This window comes from Pygocentrus nattereri, chromosome 12 (genome assembly GCF_015220715.1).
Source record: "Pygocentrus nattereri isolate fPygNat1 chromosome 12, fPygNat1.pri, whole genome shotgun sequence".
Classification (NCBI taxonomy): Eukaryota; Metazoa; Chordata; class Actinopteri; order Characiformes; family Serrasalmidae; genus Pygocentrus; species Pygocentrus nattereri.
This window is the reverse complement of record NC_051222.1, coordinates 15,877,676-15,898,623: the sequence shown is the minus strand read 5'-3', so window position 1 is coordinate 15,898,623 and position 20,948 is coordinate 15,877,676. Positions and strand designations below refer to the sequence as shown.

Below are 20,948 nucleotides of genomic sequence, written 5' to 3'. Positions count from 1 at the left end.
AACACATTTCCACATTTTATGAATGCTAATGTATCAGCATCTGTATTTACATTGGCAGAAATTTTCACTGCAAAACAGTGGATAGCAGCACACATGAGTGCAACCCTATACGGCTCAGCACTTATACAGTAGCATGCAGTTTGCTTTTCTAGTTGATTTTCTAAAATAAGTTAATACGTCCTCTACAGGAACAAACTTAAATTTGGATTTTTAAGCAGATTTTAAAGCAGAACTTCTATTTATTTGCTGAGCTTAACACACTGGATAACTTTTACACAGGCCAGTCTGACAGTTTGACCAGGTGAGGGTCCCAAACTTTTTTATTTTGCTGCAACCTGCTTTGTGAACACAGGACCTTGCCTTTCCTTGCCGTTCCTGATCATATAAAACTTTATTAACAAATATAATGAATCTGTATCAGAGACAAAATTTTTATATCGGTCAGGCCTGACTTGAAAGCAAATGTGTGTGGGCCACTGACAGGTTTCACTCTATTACTGGTCTGTCAGTTGGTAAAAAGCAACTGTTACTGACCCAAACTCAGTTATCATCCAATCAGTGGTGAATGAATGACAGATGGCTAAAAGAACTCACCAATGCTGGAGTCCCTCCGGAAGACGTCCCTGTCGAAGATGTAGAAGGAGAGGTGGCGGAAGTTGCGCGGGATTTCGCAATAGAAGTCCTCTCCGTAAAACGGGCTGTGGTCAGAGGGGAACAGAGTAAAACTTTCACCATTGGTCAAAACGGACATTACAAGGTTGCTGTAATTACAACAGCGAACGTGTTCAACATGCACAGGCATGCATACAAGCGCCCAGGGGTATCTAGGAGTGATTACTGCAGGCTGACCCAGTGGAGGAACAAGCTTTCTCTCTTCGTTAGCTATGTTTTTATCCACTTTCTGCGCAAATTGCAAGTGATAAAATGAAAGTTTGACTCTATTTGCTGTAGTAACAGCACTGAGGATTTGATAGTATCCACAAGAACACTAATGGTCAGATAGTGATGTTGGATGATTAGTTTTGCAGAATAAACACTTCAATTCATCCCAAGGGTACTGGATGGAGATCAATCACTACAGAGCTACAGCTCCACAGCCCAATACTGGAGGCGTTTATAGCCCTCCAGCGTGTGCTTGGCACTGAGTATGGTGACCTTAGGTTCATGTACAGCTGCTCCAGCTTGTCTCATTCTACTGCCAACGTTTGCCATGTTGTGAAGATCATACAAGCTGGGTGTGCAACTGAACACCTGTGTCAGGGATGTATACATACCTACGGATATGATTCACTTTCCTCCACCATCTAGTGGAGAACAGTTTTCAAGTAGTTTAATGACTGAAGTAAATGGTCTGACAAACAGGGACCTGTACAATTATTTGCAACAGTGTAAGTGCCTCTGGTCAAATGACATGTTTTGCTGATTTATTAAGTGGAAATAAGGTAACACATCCTCTACAGAGAGCACATTTCTGCACATTTTCATGCACAATTACTGTTTCTTTGCTGAATTTAATATTTTTATATTTAAAATCCAATAAAATGTGGCCTGTACAGAAATAATAGCATGTTTTATTTTTTCCAATATGTTAAACTCAAATAGAGGATGTGTCAACAAAACGTGATTTGACTGGGGGTTTTCAAACTTTCCCATACAGCTACAGTTTACAGATCTATAGTTTCTTGACATAAATAACAGTTGAGAAACAGTGAGTTTCTAAAACAAAACCCCACAATGTAGAATTGAGGTTTATTTGGGTTCCAATCTGATGCTTGGTGCTAAAAGCTGAAATGAGCTATCTGTTGCAGTGGAAGGGAGTCTTTTTGTCTTTTGCAGCTGAATTGGTCGCCTTTGGTCTATGTGTTTCTCCGTTTTCTCATTCTTTCTCTCTTTCACTTTATTCCTTTCTTTTCTCTGGCATTAGAGTTTGAAAAAACACTGTTTGACTCACTTGTCCTACATGATTACTGTTTGCACGATACCCTCACGTGGGCAGCACTGATCACAAGCACAGAGTAGGTCTTTTTGAGGTGTAGTAAACACACCCATCTACGCCTTACCACGCACACACACACACACACACACATACACACATACACACACGCACACACGCACGCACACACACACACACACAGAATAGGATTCTCATGATCGATGCCCACAAGGCATCACTACACAAAGTCACCACAGTCCACCCTTCTGTGCATTGCATGTTCAGAGTTCATTCATTAGTTTATCATCTACTGTTGTGTGCGTGAATGAACTGAGTATCTTTCGTTAAGGCATTTATGATCCCTGTTGGTTATGTACGAACTCCACTTTCACAGACGTTCTTCGGTTCGTGGTAGCAGTGAACTTTCATATGCAGCCTGCTGTGATTACCACTTATCCATTAGCATTTTGGTTATGTGCTTGCAAAGATGCTTTGTGTTGCTGATGCTGTTAAGTACAGCACACTGTATAGCTGAATGTCACCTTTTGTCGTGTGTCAGTGAATATTTTGCAGTCATGTTCGTAAGAATACACACACCCCACATGTATTACATACACTGGCGTCCAAAAGTTTGAGACCACTGATGGTCTATCCTGCAATGCTTCCTAATTTAATACAAAGTTTTCATTGCTTCATTTAGTTCAAAAGTTTTGCTAACTGATATGATAGAGATCCTAATTGTCAAAAAAGGCAAATAAACAGCAGAAACTAACAACATCTTAAACAATATAAAAATAAAACAAGTCACTTAAAAATAATATTTACACTTAATAACAAGATTTAACATTAAAATTGGTCAATAACTTGAACAAACAACAGCCTTAGTGCCTACTATTATGTTTGACTGTTGTTCAGAATAGCATCGCATTCTTATATATGGTTTTTAAACAAGATTTGAAAAAAAGAAATGTGGTGGTGATGGCGATACTGATGGTGATTCATTCATGAAATTAATATTTGAATAATATTACACAATTACATAATATGACTGTAATATTAATATGTTTGTTGGCAAAAGTATATATATTTGATGGGCCCTAATGAAAAACACTATTTATTATAAGGTATTTCATCAGCAGGATTTATGCTGATGTCTATAATCTGTGGGACTTTAATACTGGTCGATTTTATGGGCCAAACAATATGGTAAAAATTAATTAACCTTACCCTCATCTTTTCCTGATTTTCTTCAATAATCTGGACATTTTTGAACAAATAAAAAGAAGTGGCCAAACTGGACTTTTTGTGAGTGAGTAACTTGGAAGATGATGTGAAAGAATGCAGATTTCTCACCATAAAGACTTCTCAATGATTTTAGTCCTGAAGACCTCCTCCTGGTCCAGGTTAACTGTGCAGTAGCAGTCCCTCATTTTGTTGGGCCCTGGGTATGGAGGGATATTCTTGGCTTCTCCTACAGAAGAGGAAGTAAGGGAAATATCCGCTTGGTCAGACATGTGGCTCTCAAGCTTCAATAGGTTTCATCACAATGTATTTATCATTTGAGTTAATAACACTGTTTTCATTATGGGACTGGGCATGGCCATCATGTGATTTCCCCAGCATGAACACAGTTCATCATCAACACCAAGTGTGAGCTCAACCAATGAGTGTTTACATCATATATGTCAAATATGCAGTCAATGGTTCCAACTACTGATTGTAGGCCTTTCACTCTCACTCTCCTTTATGTGGCCAGTGGATTCCTGTTATGATGGAGGCTCTTGAGGGTACTGGAGTTTGCTGTTGTTTTGTTAGTTTGCTGATGTATCTAGTTCTGCAAGCACTGTCCAGCGCAGTCTGCTCAAACTATTGTTTTAAAAGCTATGTAAAGGCTGTATTTTAATGAGAGGGCTACAATTACAGATTCTATCATCAAAATACACAGCCTACATTTCAGCCTACACTGGTAGGAAACTAGTAAAAAGATTTATGTGAGAATAAAATGCAATTTAGTGCGTTAATGCATTATTAACTCAGTGACTTTGACAGCTCTATTATCAACAAAGTTTAACATCAAAATTTATTAGCTATTTAATAAACATACAAAAAAGTACATCGCTTCAGTACATATGACAGATTCGAGTAAAGGATGCAGGATATTTGTAAAGGTACCTGTGTACTGTTTAATGTATATGTAAGAAAAACTCTAATAAAAGCCAAAATAGAATAGAAACAAAATAGAAGGCTGTTGTTTTGTGTATTTGAGTGCCAGCAAAAATGTGTGGGCAATATTCACCATTACTGACAAAATGGTCTTTTGAACATATCATGTATATCAACAATACTTAAAGTACATTAACCAATTGCATGTTTTCTTCAAAGAGAGGACAAGTAGTCCTGTTTAACTGGATTCAGTAAAGTCCAGTGTGTGAAATGTTGAATAAAAATCACTGTATTAATAGTTTTGTGGCTCTGCTGGCTCTTTCTTTTTTCCAAATGATCAAACCTAATAAAAATACAACATTGTAAAACATATTGAAAATTTGCTGAGAATTGTGATACACAGCAGAGCAGCAGCAGAGGCAGCAACGTAGCATGTGTTTACAACAGACGTGGACTGCCGAGCAAATCTTCCAGCGCTATGAAGTCCTCAAAACAGTTGAGAAGAGTTGATGGGAACTGGCCGTTGAGAGTCAGTGTGTGAGGAATCGATGAATCATCTGCTTTTCCCACTCCAGCGTTCTGACTCAAAGCAGACGCTAACGGCCCAGTCATGGGATTCATACAACCAAACACAGGGGTGGTTAGACTTGAAAGGGAACTATAATCGGATGAATGTTGCGAAAGTCTGGGAGCTGTGACGTGTTTTTCTCTTTCTCTCTGCGCTGCTATACAGAGAGGAATTCATAACCGCTATCACACGCTCAGACAGAGAAGAGAATCTGAGGGTCAGTACTGAAGTCTGACCCCAAAGGATAAATAACTATAACAGTCAGAGAACACCCGCTCTTTATTTGGTTTCCAGTCAAAACGGCCGTTAGGTATATGTTCTTCAGAGAACGTTAAACATCACTGAAAGGCTCCCAAACTAAGTATGATATCAAATCTATTAGTATTTAATTAACCCCCCCTTCTCTTCTGTGTATCCCACTTAAAAGTGACAAGGTACACCCGAGTCCTCCAAAAATAGGTCCCCAAAGTGACAGTAGCATTTACACAAGCATCTACAAAAGCTAAAGGGGGTGTTTCTGAGGAGATTAGGGATAAGATCATCAACTTACCAAAGGAAAGAGTAAGAAAACAAGTGAAAAAAACAGGAATTTCCAAAAGTGGGCTTCAAAAAATGATAAATGAAATAGAAAAAGATGGACATCTAACAACCATGCAAGACCTAGTACACTGCTCAAAAACATAAAGGGAACACTTAAACAACACAATATAACTCCAAGTAAATCAAACTTCTGTGAAATCAAACTGTCCACTTAGGAAGCAACACTGATTAACAATCAATTTCACAGCTGTTGTGCAAATGGAACAGACAACAGGTGGAAATTATTGCCAATTAGCAAGACACACTCAATAAAGGAGTGGTTCTGCAGGTGGGGACCACAGACCACTTCTCAGTACCTTTCTGCTTTCTGGCTGATGTTTTGGTCACTTTTGAATGTTGGTGGTGCTTTCACTCTCGTGGTAGCATGAGACGGACTCTACAACCAACACAAGAGGCTCAGGTAGTGCCGCTCATCCAGGAGGGCACATCAATGCGAGCTGTGGCAAGAAGGTTTGCTGTGTCTGTCAGCGTAGTGTCCAGAGGCTGGAGGCACTACCAGGAGACAGGCCAGTACACCAGGAGACGTGGAGGAGGCCGTAGGAGGGCAACAACCCAGCAGCAGGACCGCTACCTCCTCCAAGGAGGAACAGGAGGAGCACTGCCAGAGCCCTGCAAAATGACCTCCAGCAGGCCACAAATGTGAATGTGTCTGCACAAATGGTCAGAAACCGACTCCATGAGGATGGTATAAGGGCCCGACGTCCACAGATGGGGGTTGTGCTCACAGCCCAACACCGTGCAGGACGCTTGGCATTTGCCAGAGAACACCAGGATTGGCAAATTCACCACTGGCGCCCTGTGCTCTTCACAGATGAAAGCAGGTTCACACTGAGTACATGTGACAGACGTGACAGGGTCTGGAGACGCCGTGGAGAGCGATCTGCTGCCTGCAACATCCTTCAGCATGACCGGTTTGGCAGTGGGTCAGTAATGGTGTAGGGTGGCATTTCTTTGGAGGGCCGCACAGCCCTCCATGTGCTCGCCAGAGGTAGCCTGACTGCCATTAGGTACCGAGATGAGATCCTCAGACCCCTTGTGAGACCATATGCTGGTGCGGTTGGCCCTGGGTTCCTCCTAATGCAGGAAAATGCTAGACCTCATGTGGCTGGAGTGTGTCAGCAGTTCCTGCAAGATGAAGGCTTTGAAACTATGGACTGGCCTGCCCGTTCCCCAGACCTGAATCCGATTGAGCACATCTGGGACATCATGTCTTGCTCCATCCACCAACGTGACGTTGGTGGATGGAGCAAGACATGATGTCCCAGATGTTGCACCACAGACTATCCAGGAGTTGGCGGATGCTTTAGTCAAGGTCTGGGAGGAGATCCCTCAGGAGACCATCCGCCACCTCATTAGGAGCATGCCCAGGCGTGGTAGGGAGGTCATACAGGCACGTGGAGGCCACACAAAATACTGAGCCTCATTTTGACTTGTTTTAAGAACATTACATCACAGTTGGATCAGCCTGTCGTGTGTTTTTCCACTTTAATTTTGTTTGTGACTCCAAATCCAGGCCTCCATTGGTTAATAAATTTGATTTCCATTGATTATTTTTGTGCGATTTTGTTGTCAGCATACTCAACTTTGTACAGAACAAAGTATTCAATGAGAATATTTCATTCATTCAGATCTAGGATGTTTTATTTGAGTGTTCCCTTTATTTTTTTAAATAGTGTAGATCACAGAAAGCCACCCTCAGATGAACAGCTTTCATCTTTGAGATATCAGGAATCAGGTCTGAAAAAACTCATGTGTCTCTGTCCATCCTTCCACTATGAGAAGACAACTCAACACTATGGGTCTGAAAGGATGTGTAGCTGTTAAGAAGCCTTTCTGAGAAAAGCAGACAGACAAAAAGAAGAAAGTATGCACTAGAACAATGAAATCTGAGCAAAGTTTTATGTACTGGGGAGTCCAAAAAGAATAGAGGCTGTAATAAATGCAGAAGAGTAGACACAGTATATAATGAAAAAAATATATATTTCATTTTTGAGGCTTCTGTGTAATTTTCTGTTAAATATGTTTCTTGCCTTATTGAATAACCTGTACGCAAAGGTCATGAACAGTGTTCTCAGACTTTTGCACAGCACTGTATGTGTGTGTTTGTGTGTGTGTGTGTGTGTGTGTGTGTGTGTGGTAACAGAAAGAATCTGTGTGGGATATTTCCTTTACGAACCCAATAGCCACAGTAATGTGCAACAACACTCCTAAGCAGAAGAATGTGGTCTGTCTGGTCACACACACACACACACACACACACACACACACACACACACACACATACATACAGGGACACAATGAAATAGAACAGTTCAGGAGGAAGAATGTAACACTTTGGGAGGAAGAAAGAGTGTACTGTGGTGTGTGTGTGTGTGTGCGCACGTGTGTGCGTGTGTGTGTGCGCGTGCGTGTGTGTGTGAGTGAAAGCAAAACAACTTGTAAAATATTGTTCCATGTTTTCAAAAACAGAACATTTGGAGGAAATGACACTTTTTTGTCTTTAAAGGTCTCTGAACTGCACTGCTCTGGGTTACCCGAAAGCATCTAGAACAAAGCGGACTCTTAAATGGTAGAGCGAGCATCACACTGACGTTCTCTCTACCAGCTAAAATTAAAGGGCCCATATCATGGAAAAACAAATTTCCTTTGTTTTCTTTCCTTGAAAAAGATATCGTTCACTAGCCAGTCTATAAAAGGAAGCTATACTGCAAAAACAGCCCATTTTGAATGTTTCTGTGATGTAATTAAACTAACTTATTTACATATATCCACCTGTTCCGCCTGCAGCAGGTTAGTTCTGCCCGTTCATGCTTAAGTTATAAGCAGTGCTTCAGCTCTGAGTGCGTTTTGAATGAGACGCAATACAGGACAGCCAATCAGATTGAAGCTCAATTATCTTATATCAGTCTTAAAGGCACAGTAACAAAAACAGTTTTTTAATTGTTTAATTTTAAGGAATAAAGAGAGGCTGGAAAATATGACCATAAAAGTGAAATATGAATAAAACCACACAAATGTTTCCCCATAAGGGAAAGAATAAAACACAAAATACTTTGGGCAACTGGGTCGTTTTATGTAACTACTGATGATTGATGTATTCATGGTGTTTGTATATTTTATTTTTTTTATGCATAACAAGGCAATTGTGACTGGGGCCTCGATTAAGTGACAATTAGCAATATCTTTTTTTTATTACCAACTCATGGGCCTTCCGAACCATTATCCAGAACCCAGTCCTGGTTTTACTTCATTTCCATCACGACATGTCACAATATGATACAATCTGATGATGCAATAAACCAGATGTAGAACAGATGCAGCTATGGGTTTCAAAGTATCTTAACACAAAAAATAATTCTTACATGGGAGAGTGAACACCTCACTGAACACCCTCTATCTGTTAAGACCTGACCTTAAACTTGAATGAATATCAATACCAGCATCACTGTATCAATACGTGCATCACCACCAGGTTATCTACCATACACGTCCATATAAATCATTTGAACACAGCCCTAATCAGACGCAGGACTGTTCATCCTTAATTCGAGTTGAATGTTTAGTCCTTGTGAGGTCTTCAAATCTTCACTTCAAGTCTGGTTTGCATTTATTTAACACTAGGAATGCAGGAAGAAGAAGCAGAGGAAGGAGGATGTGAAAGAATCGCTATCAATGTTGATAAAGTTGCCATTTTTCTTTTAGCCAGTGAGACTCAATAATTCTCCTAATAACAGTTCATTAGACAGTACAAGGAGTTTCACTGACTCAAAGCTGGAGTTCATGGCTCAAAGCTCTGAGGATTAAAATGAGCAAACAAACCACAGGAGCAACGAGCTCTGATATGCATTTTTGGTTTTTTTTTTTGTTTGTTTTTTTTGTCAGTGAAACTGAAAATGTCACCATAATTAAATCATTATGATGTATACAAGGTAATTCAGAGTGGTTTAATGTGAAAGCCACCATTCTGGAGAAACGTACCAAGTCAGAACTGTTTGCAGTGGTGCCGAGAGGAAGCAAACGTCTAAAGCATTTGAATGTCACTAAAAGCTACCTCACATGCAGTTTTAATATGAAACTGTCATGAATATGCCACCCAAAGCCCATGACACTATGATACCATAGATTTGAAATAAGCTTTTAGCGTACATTTCTTTACTGTCGGTTCAAGACCGAGAGGTATATGCAGTACAGGATGTTCTGAGGCAAAATAGTCCCACAAAGATAGATAGATAGATAGATAGGTAGGTAGGTAGGTAGGTAGGTAGGTAGATAGATAGATAGATAGATAGATAGATAGATAGATAGATAGATAGATAGATAGATAGATACCTTATTGATCCTGAAGGAAATTTAGCAGCCAAGAAACTTTTGCTTTCCAGATCTACCATAATTTTCCCATCATCAACTTTATATATGGACACTAAGGAGACGCGCAGGTTCTCTGGCCATTTTGGATCAAACTGGTTATATTTATGTTGTAGACATTGGGACTCCTGGTTCCTATCCTAACCACTGTAAAGAAACTTGAATTGGTATGTTTCTCAACAATGTACCATTTCAAATCAAACCCCTCTGAGTGACTTTGTTTATATATCAAAGATTGAACTATGCAAATACTTTGGTGCGGATTTCCCCTTCAAGGCTTTGTCATCTTCTCTGGTTAAAACTGAAAGTATCCTAGAGATACTGAAATACACTGTACTTGTGGAATTCATAAGTTTTGTCTGTGTATGTGTGTTCCCATAATGCACCAGCAGGCCTGTCTAACTGCAGTCCCTAAAGCAAAATAACCATCACAGTAACTCTCCCCGCAAAAGCCTCTAGTGAAATTACAGTTATTGAAAGAAGTAGTTCAACATTTTGGTAATTAAACCCTTTTTTACTGGCACTGTTTAGCCTAGTTCATCATAATGACCTGAAATCTCCAGGCTCTGATAGCTGGCTCCTCTCAAAAGCAGACGAGCCCCCTCAAAGCTCAAGGGCAGTTTTTGAAGTCAGCTGTAGCATCGCAAAGCTTTATATGGAGTTTAGTTTCAAAACATTGAAAAGCCTGGAATCACTGCAGCCAGCAATTAAACACTGTAGGCCTACAACGGCAAATAAACAGCTCAGTACAGATCCAGTGCAGAGAGAGTACTCATAAATTTTGTAGCAGTATTGTTTGAAAGAACATTTTGGTGAATAATCAAATTTACACAATTTCCCTCTGACCCCAAAGGTAGTCAGGCAAGACATATCTGGTGTTTAAAGTTTGCCCCTTTAGTCTTGCACTGGAGCTGTGAAGCTAATGTAGCTAGAAAGTGATAGAGGTTTACACTACACCACTACACCAATTAGCATCATGCACATTACACAGCTAAAAGATAACACACATAAGTATGTCACACAGCTAAAACAGTTCAAAGCTTGAATTCTGCTCACACTAGTCTACAAAACATGGTATGTATATGGTGTATATATCTATATCTATATCTATATACATATATATATATATATACACATATATGTCCAAATTTACACTGCAGTTTGATGACAGAAGGAAACAGTACAGGCTGACAAACTGCGGGTGATGGTAAAAAAAAAATCCATCTCCTTCATTTTGTCCTGCCAGTTGAACAGCCGGGTTGATAGGGTTAACCATTAACACTGCTCTGCTGATACAGGTGAATAAATTATCTCATGATGTGCCCTAAAGGGAGGTATCTGTTATGGAAGCTGAAGCTGAGATAGGGGTGACATTTTCTGTACCTTTTATTATGCATTTAGTGAGAATATACTGTTGTTTTTCTACTAAAAACGCAGATGACATTCTGAACAATCCCTGTCACGTTGTGCATTCCCGTGGATTCTTTCAAGACAGCACCTCTGTGGGCATCGGTGCAGAACTGCGACAAGCCTCTTAAACAGGGGTGATATTTCCTTGAGCTGATGCATTATGAAGGACTACTGAATGATTAAATGATCAGTGATTGTGTTTGATACGGTGTAGTGTGTTTTTAAAGTGTGTATGTTCCATGCCTGCCATCCAAATTGCCCTGTGAGATAAGCACAATTAGTCCCTTTTAACTGTATTCAACACAGCCCAGCACATAAAATGCTCCATAAAAATAGCTCTACTCAGAGTTTGTGATAATAAGGCATTGCGTCTGTCTGTCAAAATACCATGATGCATAATAGAGCATGATATTCAACCATTTCACCCATCATGCCCACTCTGACGATAGATGACCACACACACACACACACACACACACACACACACACACTATCTAAACCACTTATCCTTCTGGGTTGCAGGGGGAGCTGGAGCCTATCCCATTGGTCATTGGGTGGAAGGCAGGAAACACCCTGGACCGGTTGCCAGTCTATTGCACAGCAGACACGACCACAGCAGATGATCATGATGGCAAAAAAGAAACACTTTTCCCTGCGATCCAAATGTGGTGGATCATCCGAGACATGCTGGTGTCCAAAACTGTAATACAAGCCTAAATTTTGTTTGACTATTTTTCTGTGTCAGAAACTTTATGAATAATCCATCTGAGATCAAATCATAATTCAGTGCAAGCTGTGAGTGATGATTTAGTTGTACAGTTTGCATGACCCGTGAAGTTTGAGTGTAAAATTAAGCAGGCAAACTTCAGACACCAAAGATGTCTTGGCTGATCGTCTATGTTTCGGGTACACAGGGAAACTGTGCAAATTTGATTTATGGCTGAACCATCACTTTAAAATCAGTGTCAGCTGAGGAGAAACTGCACCGTCTGCAGTGATGGTGCCACAAGCGGATCAAGGTAATGGTGACATCAGGCCAGCGGAGGATCTAGAACCCTCTTCATCATTTCCTGTCCACCCTCCCCACTCGCGCATGTAATCACACAGATCCTGATTGGATTACACCTTTCAGGTCGGCCTAGAGACCACAGCATCATGGGATTACCTGAGTGCACTGTGTGTGTGTGTGTGTGTGTGTGTGTGTGTGTGTGTCACATTGAGAAAATTACAGTGTGCTCAGCAGTGACGACACACATACATTGTGACCTATTCAGCCACAAAGGAGACCAAGATGACTATTAGTTAAACACACGTCCATTTACACACACACACACACACACACACACACACACACACACACACACACACACACAAACTATTCTGAGAAAACTGAAGTCTCCACACCACAGGAAAACACCACAACAGGAAGCACAACCCCCTGTGCCCTCGTATCTGTTTCCCTTCTCTTTCCTAACAGAGAGACAGAGAGAGGGAGAGACAGAGAAAGAGAGAGAAGAAAGAGAAACAACCTGCAATGAAAAAGAGAAAGTCGGGAGGGGTATAAGAGAAATACAGAGAGAGAGAGAGAGAGAGAGACGGAGGTAGTGATGGGACAGTCTAAAAGTGAGCAGGTCATATTGCGCTGCTGTGTAAGTTCTCCTACAGTGTGTTTACTTTCTCATGTGCATTCAGACACTATCAGCTTCTCTTTTCTGTGCTTGGCCTCCAATTTACCTGCAATGCAAAAGCCTGACAAGATCATGCTGTGTGTGCGTGTGTGTTTAATGTATACTGGAAAAGTGTCGCACTGAATTTACTTTATTTAAATGAGTCAAGCAATTCTGCACGACTAAAGCATGTTACAGCGATGCACTGCTGTCTTTCAGTTTACTTCATTTAGGCAATTACTGTGAGAATACAATACTTTATTTGTGCGGAAATAGTCCATACATTCGAATCAAGTAGGCATACAAGAACGTATACAGTCCAGGAACGGTGTGGAAAGCAGCGGTGGTAAAAGGATAGAGGACATGGCTGGTGAGGAACCGTAGTTTTCCAGCAGAACATTGCCCAGAGCATCACATTTCCTCCACCGGTTTGTCTTCTTCCCACAGTGCATCCTGGTGCCATCACTTGCCCAGATAAACAACACAGACATATTTGACCATGTGATGGAAAAAAACATGACTCATCAGACCAGAAAACCCTTTTCACTGCTCCAAGGTCCAGTTCCAAGACTCGCATGCCCACTGTATGCACTTTCAGCGGTGGACAGGGGTTAGCTGACGGGTCTCTGGTTACACAGCTGCATACAGAGCAAAGTGCAAGGCACCCATAAGCATCAGTAAAAGCTTCTGTGACTTGAGCCTTGAGCTCCCAACATTCTGTTGCCAGTTTATAGCTCGTCCCTCCTCGGATGACCTCAGTAGAAACTTACCACTGTTGACTGGGCATAATGATGTGGCCCTTCTAAAGGTTGCTCAGGTATTCAGGTCTGCTCATTTCTCTCATATACAACAAGTTGACTACAAGGACCAATTGTTTGCTTGCTGTCCAATATATCCTGGACCTTGATATGCAGCGTTGCAGAAACAAGGTAGGTGTACTTAATAAAGTGGCCATATATTATCAGAATTTTTAGCCCCTAAAATCGGTATCAGCATCACCCGCAAGATGCTCGTATCAGTCAAGCCCTAAGGAAAATGTCTGACTTGAGGTGCAAGAGAGATCTGACAGGCGTATGAGAGCTGTTCTCTCACTGCCCTGGCAGAATGCACACTGAAAATAAAGCCTCAGCAACCACACTGAGTGTGTGAGTGTGTGTGTGTGTGTGTGTGTGTGTGTGTGTGAGTGTGTGTGTGTGTGTGTGTGTGTGTGTGTGTGTGTGTGTGCGCACTGCAAAAAAGAAAGAATATATACACTTCCTCTGCAATCTGTCATCTCTCCTTATAAAACCAACTTCTAATCCTCATCATCCCCTTTTCATTCCCTCTCTCACTCTCACATCACTTTAGATCTGACTCAGTCCTTACACCTCTCTCTCTCTCGCTCTCTCTCCATGTCTCTTTATCGCTCTCTCCCTTTTTTCAACCTCTGCAGATGTTGTCTGTCTATTCCCCTTTCAATTGCACTTTTTCTATCCTTTTCCCCCGAGGGTTCGTCTGACTCATTCAAACCACCTTTCATCAAATCAAGAGGGAAAAAAATGAATTAAAAGAGCTTTCATCATGATTAAGTCCCTTTTCAGGAAATTACATGTCGCGGTTAATGTGGTTGTGTAAAACGACAGCCTGTTACAAGTGTCTACATATACTGCAATGCATGTTTTTGTGTAAGTTCAAAGAACAGATCAGTAACAAATCTAATTTATGTTTTTTTCTCAGCCACAAAATGTTTGGTGTCTGAAGTTTGTTTCTTTACTTTTGCACTGGAGCTACGGGGCTAATGTAACTAACAAGTGAATGAGCCACCAGGTTACCATTGCGCAAACTGCAATCCTGAATCATCACATGCCTTAAAGTCTCTGTCTACTCATTTTTATGATCTTCATCTGTCCTCAATAGTTTTTGTGATGTTTTTACAATGAGCGTGTAAAAAAAGAATGAAGTCAGTGTCTTCTGTTAACAGATTTTTGAATATCAGTTTCTCTGATATTTTCTTATATTAGACATGAAATGTGACCTAAGCTTGGGTTTTCAAACATTATCTGCAACATGTAAACAGATCTCTAAAATGATTTTACAGCTTGTCCTTTGTTTCACAGTTTTCACTCACCATTCAGAGACTGAGAATAGCAAAACTGTCCATTTTTCTGTGCGGGGCTCAAACATGAGGACTGTACTACTGCCACTGCAAGATGCCACTGCTGATCATTCTGCATTCAGACATGCGCACACAGTTATAAACAGGCAGCAGTTTTTGTGTGTTGCCTTTTACGTTATGTGTAAATTTCATGATAAATGGACCAAGAGAAATGGCCCGAAATGACTTGGAAAAAAGTCTGGTTCCACTGACTTACACTAAAAGTAGTTTTTCTCCTTCTTCTGTCTTTATACCACGTTGAGTTGTTAAAGGGAAATGTGTTTCATCATTTTTACAAACTTCTCCATAATTCAGATTTTGAGTTGTAAATTTGACGTTGTATTATCGGTTCAACGGTAGTGACTCATACACTGTACCGCCCATAACTACTTAGCATGATGTATAACTTGATTGAGATCTCTACTAAAACTCAAGAGGAGACATGTGTGAGCTTAATGGTCTTTTTCTCCACTTAAATGTTTGAGCAACAAGAGGTTTGAGCAAAAAGCACGGTTTGTCTCTTTGTTGTGTAGAAGAAACTACAGAGATCTGATTGTTCTTCCCGGTGGGGAAAGACGTGATTGGGGTCTGAAGTTTGCTTCTTTAGTTGTGCTATTGAGCTGTGAGGCGAATGTAGCTAACGTACAACATATGCTACATCCCACTATTGCGCACTGTGCAAAGTGCAAACCTAACAGACTTGGTAAATGTGAGCACTCATAACTCAGATTAACCAAGATAATGACACTCATGTGTATCTGCAGCTGTACTCTGAGTAAGGATTCTAATGTTTATCTCAGAGTAAAATGGTGCACACCATATTTTAGCTTCAACCATGCAAACGCTATAAGGTATGCATACTTAGTATAAAGTAACAACAATTTGCATAGCTGCACACAGAGTCACACAAGAACACAAACACATAAAGTCACATGCCAAACACACATACATGCACACACACACACACCAGAGCACACACATTTGCCTGCGTAGGTGGTAAAATGTAATTACAGTAAGGAAATTGGGGCAGAAGGACTCCAGAGAGAGGAAGAGAGAGGGAGAGAGACAGAGAAAGAGAGACAGAGTGAGGGTGAGAGACAGAGAGTGAAAGTGAGATCCTGTGTGGTAATGTGAGCAACAGAGAAAAAAGGAAGTGTCAACAAGATGGAGTGAAAGAGAGAGAGAAAGAGAGAGAGAGAGAGAGAGAGAGAGAGAGAGAGAACTGGATAACCTTAGACCATCAGCCATGCTTGCCATCTTGCTAAAATTAATGACAAAATGCAGACATGACGGCAGAAGCAAAGAGTTTTGGTGTGGAAGCAGAACCAGGCAGATGTGAGGGGGGCAATAAGGCAGAAATACAGTGCTTTATTTGGAGCCGCCAAACTTGAGAACCCTTCCATGATGCATGACGTGCATCATGACATTTCCTTATTGCGAGGTGTGTGAACGGACAACACACACACACACACACACACACACACCTTCCAAGCCGCTTATCCTTCTGGGTTGCAGGGGGAGCTGGAGCCCATACCAGCAGTCGTTTATGCTGCCCAATATATTCACCTAATTATGTGACCACTGTATTTTGAGATTGTACCATAATACATGGTTGGAAATGTTAAGTCGAAGAATGTGTGCTTGTTATGATATCGTTGAATTTCTCGCTAAACATCTCTCAGGCATTTCTAGGACAATGTGCAGTTTGCACCGGTCTCTACAGCTGAGTGAAACTGAAAACACAGCAAGAACAGCAATCTTACAAGAAAGCGCTGAGCTTCAGAGAAGACATAAATGTGGCTTCAAAACCACTGTGTGAAAAAAGCCCAGCTGTTATTACAGTAATCTGTGTCCAGTCAACACTGCTACGTAATGCCACGGTGCTATGGTTTCACGCCTGTGACACTGAAGACAAAATTAAAACGTTGATATGAAATAACTTTATTAGAGTGTTTCGTGTGGGCTGTAAACAGAGAGACCTCTGGCTAAAGCTTTTCTCTCAGTCAGGTTCAGGTTTCTGTTAACAGATCTGGCACAAACATCGTCACACAAGCATTCAAGTATCCCAGAAAAACTACATTTGTATTTATTTTGACATTTCTATTACATTAGCAAGTTTTTAGCATTTAATGCACTTCACCAGATGTGTGTGTCCATATGTGACTCGACGCATCACGGAGTGCAGGAATAACGTAGATATGTATAAGTATCCTAATGTGCCACGATGTAATTTTCAGACTACTTAGCTCGGCCTAGTCAGGCTTACTGCAAACTTCTAGGATCACCTAAAGCTCAGCTGGTGGAAAACAATTTTCTTATATCACTCCTGAATAGCGTTCCAGAGAATATTAGAAAAACAAGCTCAGTTTCAGTCCAGATTAAAACCTCTTAGGGCCAATCCCATTTGACCCTACCGCTCAGCCCTTAGCCCTGTGTTGCACGTCTAGGGTTAGGGTGTCCCACTTTTTGTTGGCACACAGGGGTAGGGCGATGTCTTAGGGCTACATGGCCCTCCAAACTGAGGTTTTTCAGAGGCTCACTCCAAACAGTGTTATCAGAAAAAAAAAGAAAAACCGGCAAGATGGCTGCACGAGAGAAGAAACCCACAAATATTAGTAATTTCTCCATTAAATAATTACGATAATCATTGTATTATCTTAATTTAATGTCATTTAATGTTGTGTATTATGGTCATTTTCTTCGTAAGAATCATAAAAAAAAGCCAATAGCATGCAAATGTTTCTGTAGCTAGCTAGCCAACTTTTTAAGGTGGAACGGGGAAAATTCAAACAAGAAGCTGGAGAATCACCAAAGAACTAGCGGTGGGCGATGATACATAATTGTCTTAAAGCTCCTCTTTGAAAGCACATGATGCCCTAATTGTAGTGAGGTTGCCGGACTTGAAATGGGATTGGGCCTTAGTTTAGGCCAGAACATGCCAGAAGGTATTGTGGCTCATTTTCTTCTGTTTGTGATTCTGCTGCTATTTTCATTTAAAGCTGTTTTCACATATATTGCCAATGTTCTCCGAAATAAACATTGTATAAATGCTGTATGAGTAAACAATTTACTCTTATTATTATTATTAGCATGCTCAAGACAGAATAGAGACATGTGTAGGAGGTGACAAGAGAGGTAACAAAGGGGAGAGGACAGGTGAGAGAAAAAAGGGAGGAGGGAGGAGATGCTAAGATGAGATGTTCTCATGCTAAAAAAAGAAATGTGTAAAGAAAACTAACTAGCGAGGTTTGTTTCATTGCAGAGTTCACAGGATCTGTGCAGACACAGAACAGGCTGCCCTAATTTTACTAACAAAACCACCAACGTGGACAGGGAAGCATAAACTTTACTGATGGTCCTTCTGCTTTCAGGCTAACGGTAAATAAACACACAAGGAAATGCACAGGTACTGCGCATCGCAGTTTCCTTTTAGATGTTTTATAGTTTCTGGACCACAACCTTGAGTCCAGCAGTGCAAACCCTCTTCAACCCCACTAAGGCTGGCAAACCCAAAGCCAACTGCAACCACGTTAGAAGAAAGAGGGATGGCAGGGCACAAAGACAGTAGAGGGGTGGAGGAATGATGAAGGGGGGGCGTGAGAGTAGACCCAAGAAAACTGCAAGAGAGAGCGAGCAACAGAAAGAGAGCTGTAACAGGAAATGAGATAGTAAGAAAGGAATTTCGGGCAGCATCCAAGACGTAGTTTAAAAGGCACCAAACAGCAAAGTTACTAGGACAAAGAGAGGTAGAACTTCGACAAGAAGCAGCGAATCGACAAAAACCCGAGCGACAGCAAATTGAGAGAAGAAAGGCCAAAGTAACCCAATGCAAACTGCACTGAGTCATTGCAGCAATGCCTCATAACAAACATGAAAAAACAACCCAACGCTTAAAGCCATTTGTAGAGGAGCTACAGGCCTATTGCAGCTAACAGGTACTGGAAGCATATATGTCACTAATTAACACACTGCAAACCTAAGCCACCACACCCTTGGCTTGCTCACTTCTGGTGGTTTCTGCAACTGTATGAAACACTGTTATCTATAAAGATCTATGAAGCTAAAAAAACAAACAATTCACACTTCAAGATGGTCTTTTCTAGAGATGGCATCAATCTGATATTGGGTATCTGGCTGGGGTTGATTTCAGCAGAAATGTCTGGATCAGATATTGAATCCAAACGTGTAACAAATCTAACCTGAAATAACACACACTCACAATGTACGATGTGACGTTCTTCCTGTGGGGTAGCAGTGTTTGAGCATGACAGCTTAAGTTTAGACAATCACATTAAGTGAAGTGCTTCAACTAAAATAACTTATTTTAAAGTTTAGAAGTTCTTCACGAAAAGAAGTTGAAGCAATGTGAGTTTATACGTCACTATTAGAAAGGCTGACTCTTTGAATTTTAATAACAGTCTACATTATCAACACTGCAGTCTTGAGTTAAAATATAATTTATATTATATTTAACCTAATAACATAGAGCTTGTAAAGTGCCTGTAGACCAATTAGATGCAACAGAACACGCATCACAGCCACAACTAATGGCAATAACTGACAGTGGATTTTCTCATCTTCTTGGCCAAGACAACAGGCCTTGACCTGCTCTGCTAATAATAATGACAATTTAAACTGCAGTCACAATTCTGACACTGAACTACAGAACATACTTTTTTCTCTTTTCAGAGACAGAACTACTTGTAGATTTTTTGCCAAACAATTCCTTTAATGCTACCACTGTGAGCAACCCCTGCTAGTACCATAGACCACAACACCAAGGACAGGCGCTCGACACACATGGACGCTTTGTTCTGCTCTGTTGCCCGGGGGCGGTTTTGGGGAGGTGGAGCATCCGTCATTACGACAGCTCCGTTTATGGGCACTGTCCCCTGGTCCTCTTTAATCTGCCTGATAATAACTGCTCTCATCTTGGGCTAAAGACCACATGGAGCATGGAGATGACTTGTGGCTATGTGTCTTCAGCTCAGGAGGGAGTTGTGGCAGCTGGTCAACAGAGACTTGTTCATTTGGAATTATTCATTCTCCGCATGATTTGTGAGACACTGAGGAAAGGAAAATGTGTAAGACATCCTGTCAGGCCAATTCACTCTATGAGGAGAACTTAAGAGCAGAGACACGATGCCCAAATATAGCCAGAAAACACTTTTAGCTACTGTAACTTTGTCAAGGTCATGGCACTGCTGATAACCCAACAAATACTAGAGTGAACTTCAGTTTTGCTTGTATGACTTCTAAAAGGCAAAGAGATCTGTCTACTACACTGTAAAAAAACTTTATTGTTAGTAACTGGAGTAAAATTCAGAGTTATTTGAACTCCAGTTATAAGTTAACAGAATGTAAGACGTCGCTTTTTATGTTAACAACAGAACTTTAAACTGTAAGGAAGCATTGCTACCTATTTTTTTATCTACAACTGCGTACTTAGTACTAATAGTAACTAGTGTTTGAGTACATAGTATGTAGTATAGTCAAAGTTGAGTACACTCAAAAATCCACAATGCATAATTAAAACCAGTCGATTTTTGAGCATAGTGACGATGGACAGCAACGCAACAGCAGCTCTGGCGGTAGTGAGACCAGAAATTGTGTATATACGTGAGTTCATCCCAAATATTCTGTAAAAAAAACAAATGTGCTATACTTACTAATGTTTTCATTTGTTAGCATTTCTGTAAGATGTGCGTGTGATGTGTGTTGTCATAGCAAAGGTTCGTCACTTCCTGTCAGTAAAAATGTTGTTGTATGTTAATATTTTGTGTACTAACTTGCAGAGCCCATACTGTTAAGATTAGTATGCAGCCCAAGTCTTTTTTACAGTGCAAATGAAACTGTTGAGATACAAACAGTGCCATTCAGAGGGTTTGATATGAAATGCTGCATTGTAGAGAACCTGACTCAGATTTCTTCACAGTGGTGTTGATAGGAACCAGGGGTCGAGTTGTCTACAGCTGTGTTTCCCAAACCAGTTCTCAGAGCCCCCACATTCTTGCTACAACAACATGTTGGAGAGAGCCTGATGACTGGGTTTGAAAATACTGGTCTACTACACAAATCCAGCCATTTTATATACTATCCAGAATGAGC

General features: G+C 40.8%; 1 protein-coding gene across 4 annotated transcripts in view; it reads right to left on the bottom strand.

Moving 5' to 3' along the window:
• The window catches only part of rasa3 (RAS p21 protein activator 3), a 72,831-nt gene that overhangs the window by 45,360 nt on the left and 6,523 nt on the right, over window positions 1–20,948 (bottom strand). For all 4 annotated transcript variants that reach the window (XM_017701865.2, XM_017701866.2, XM_017701867.2 and 1 more), the window contains exons 2-3: window positions 3,287–3,404; window positions 595–698 (exon numbers count right to left, since the gene is read on the bottom strand). In XM_017701865.2, coding sequence (XP_017557354.1) covers window positions 595–698; window positions 3,287–3,404 — 222 coding nt within the window. The remainder of the gene's footprint in view (window positions 1–594; window positions 699–3,286; window positions 3,405–20,948) is intronic.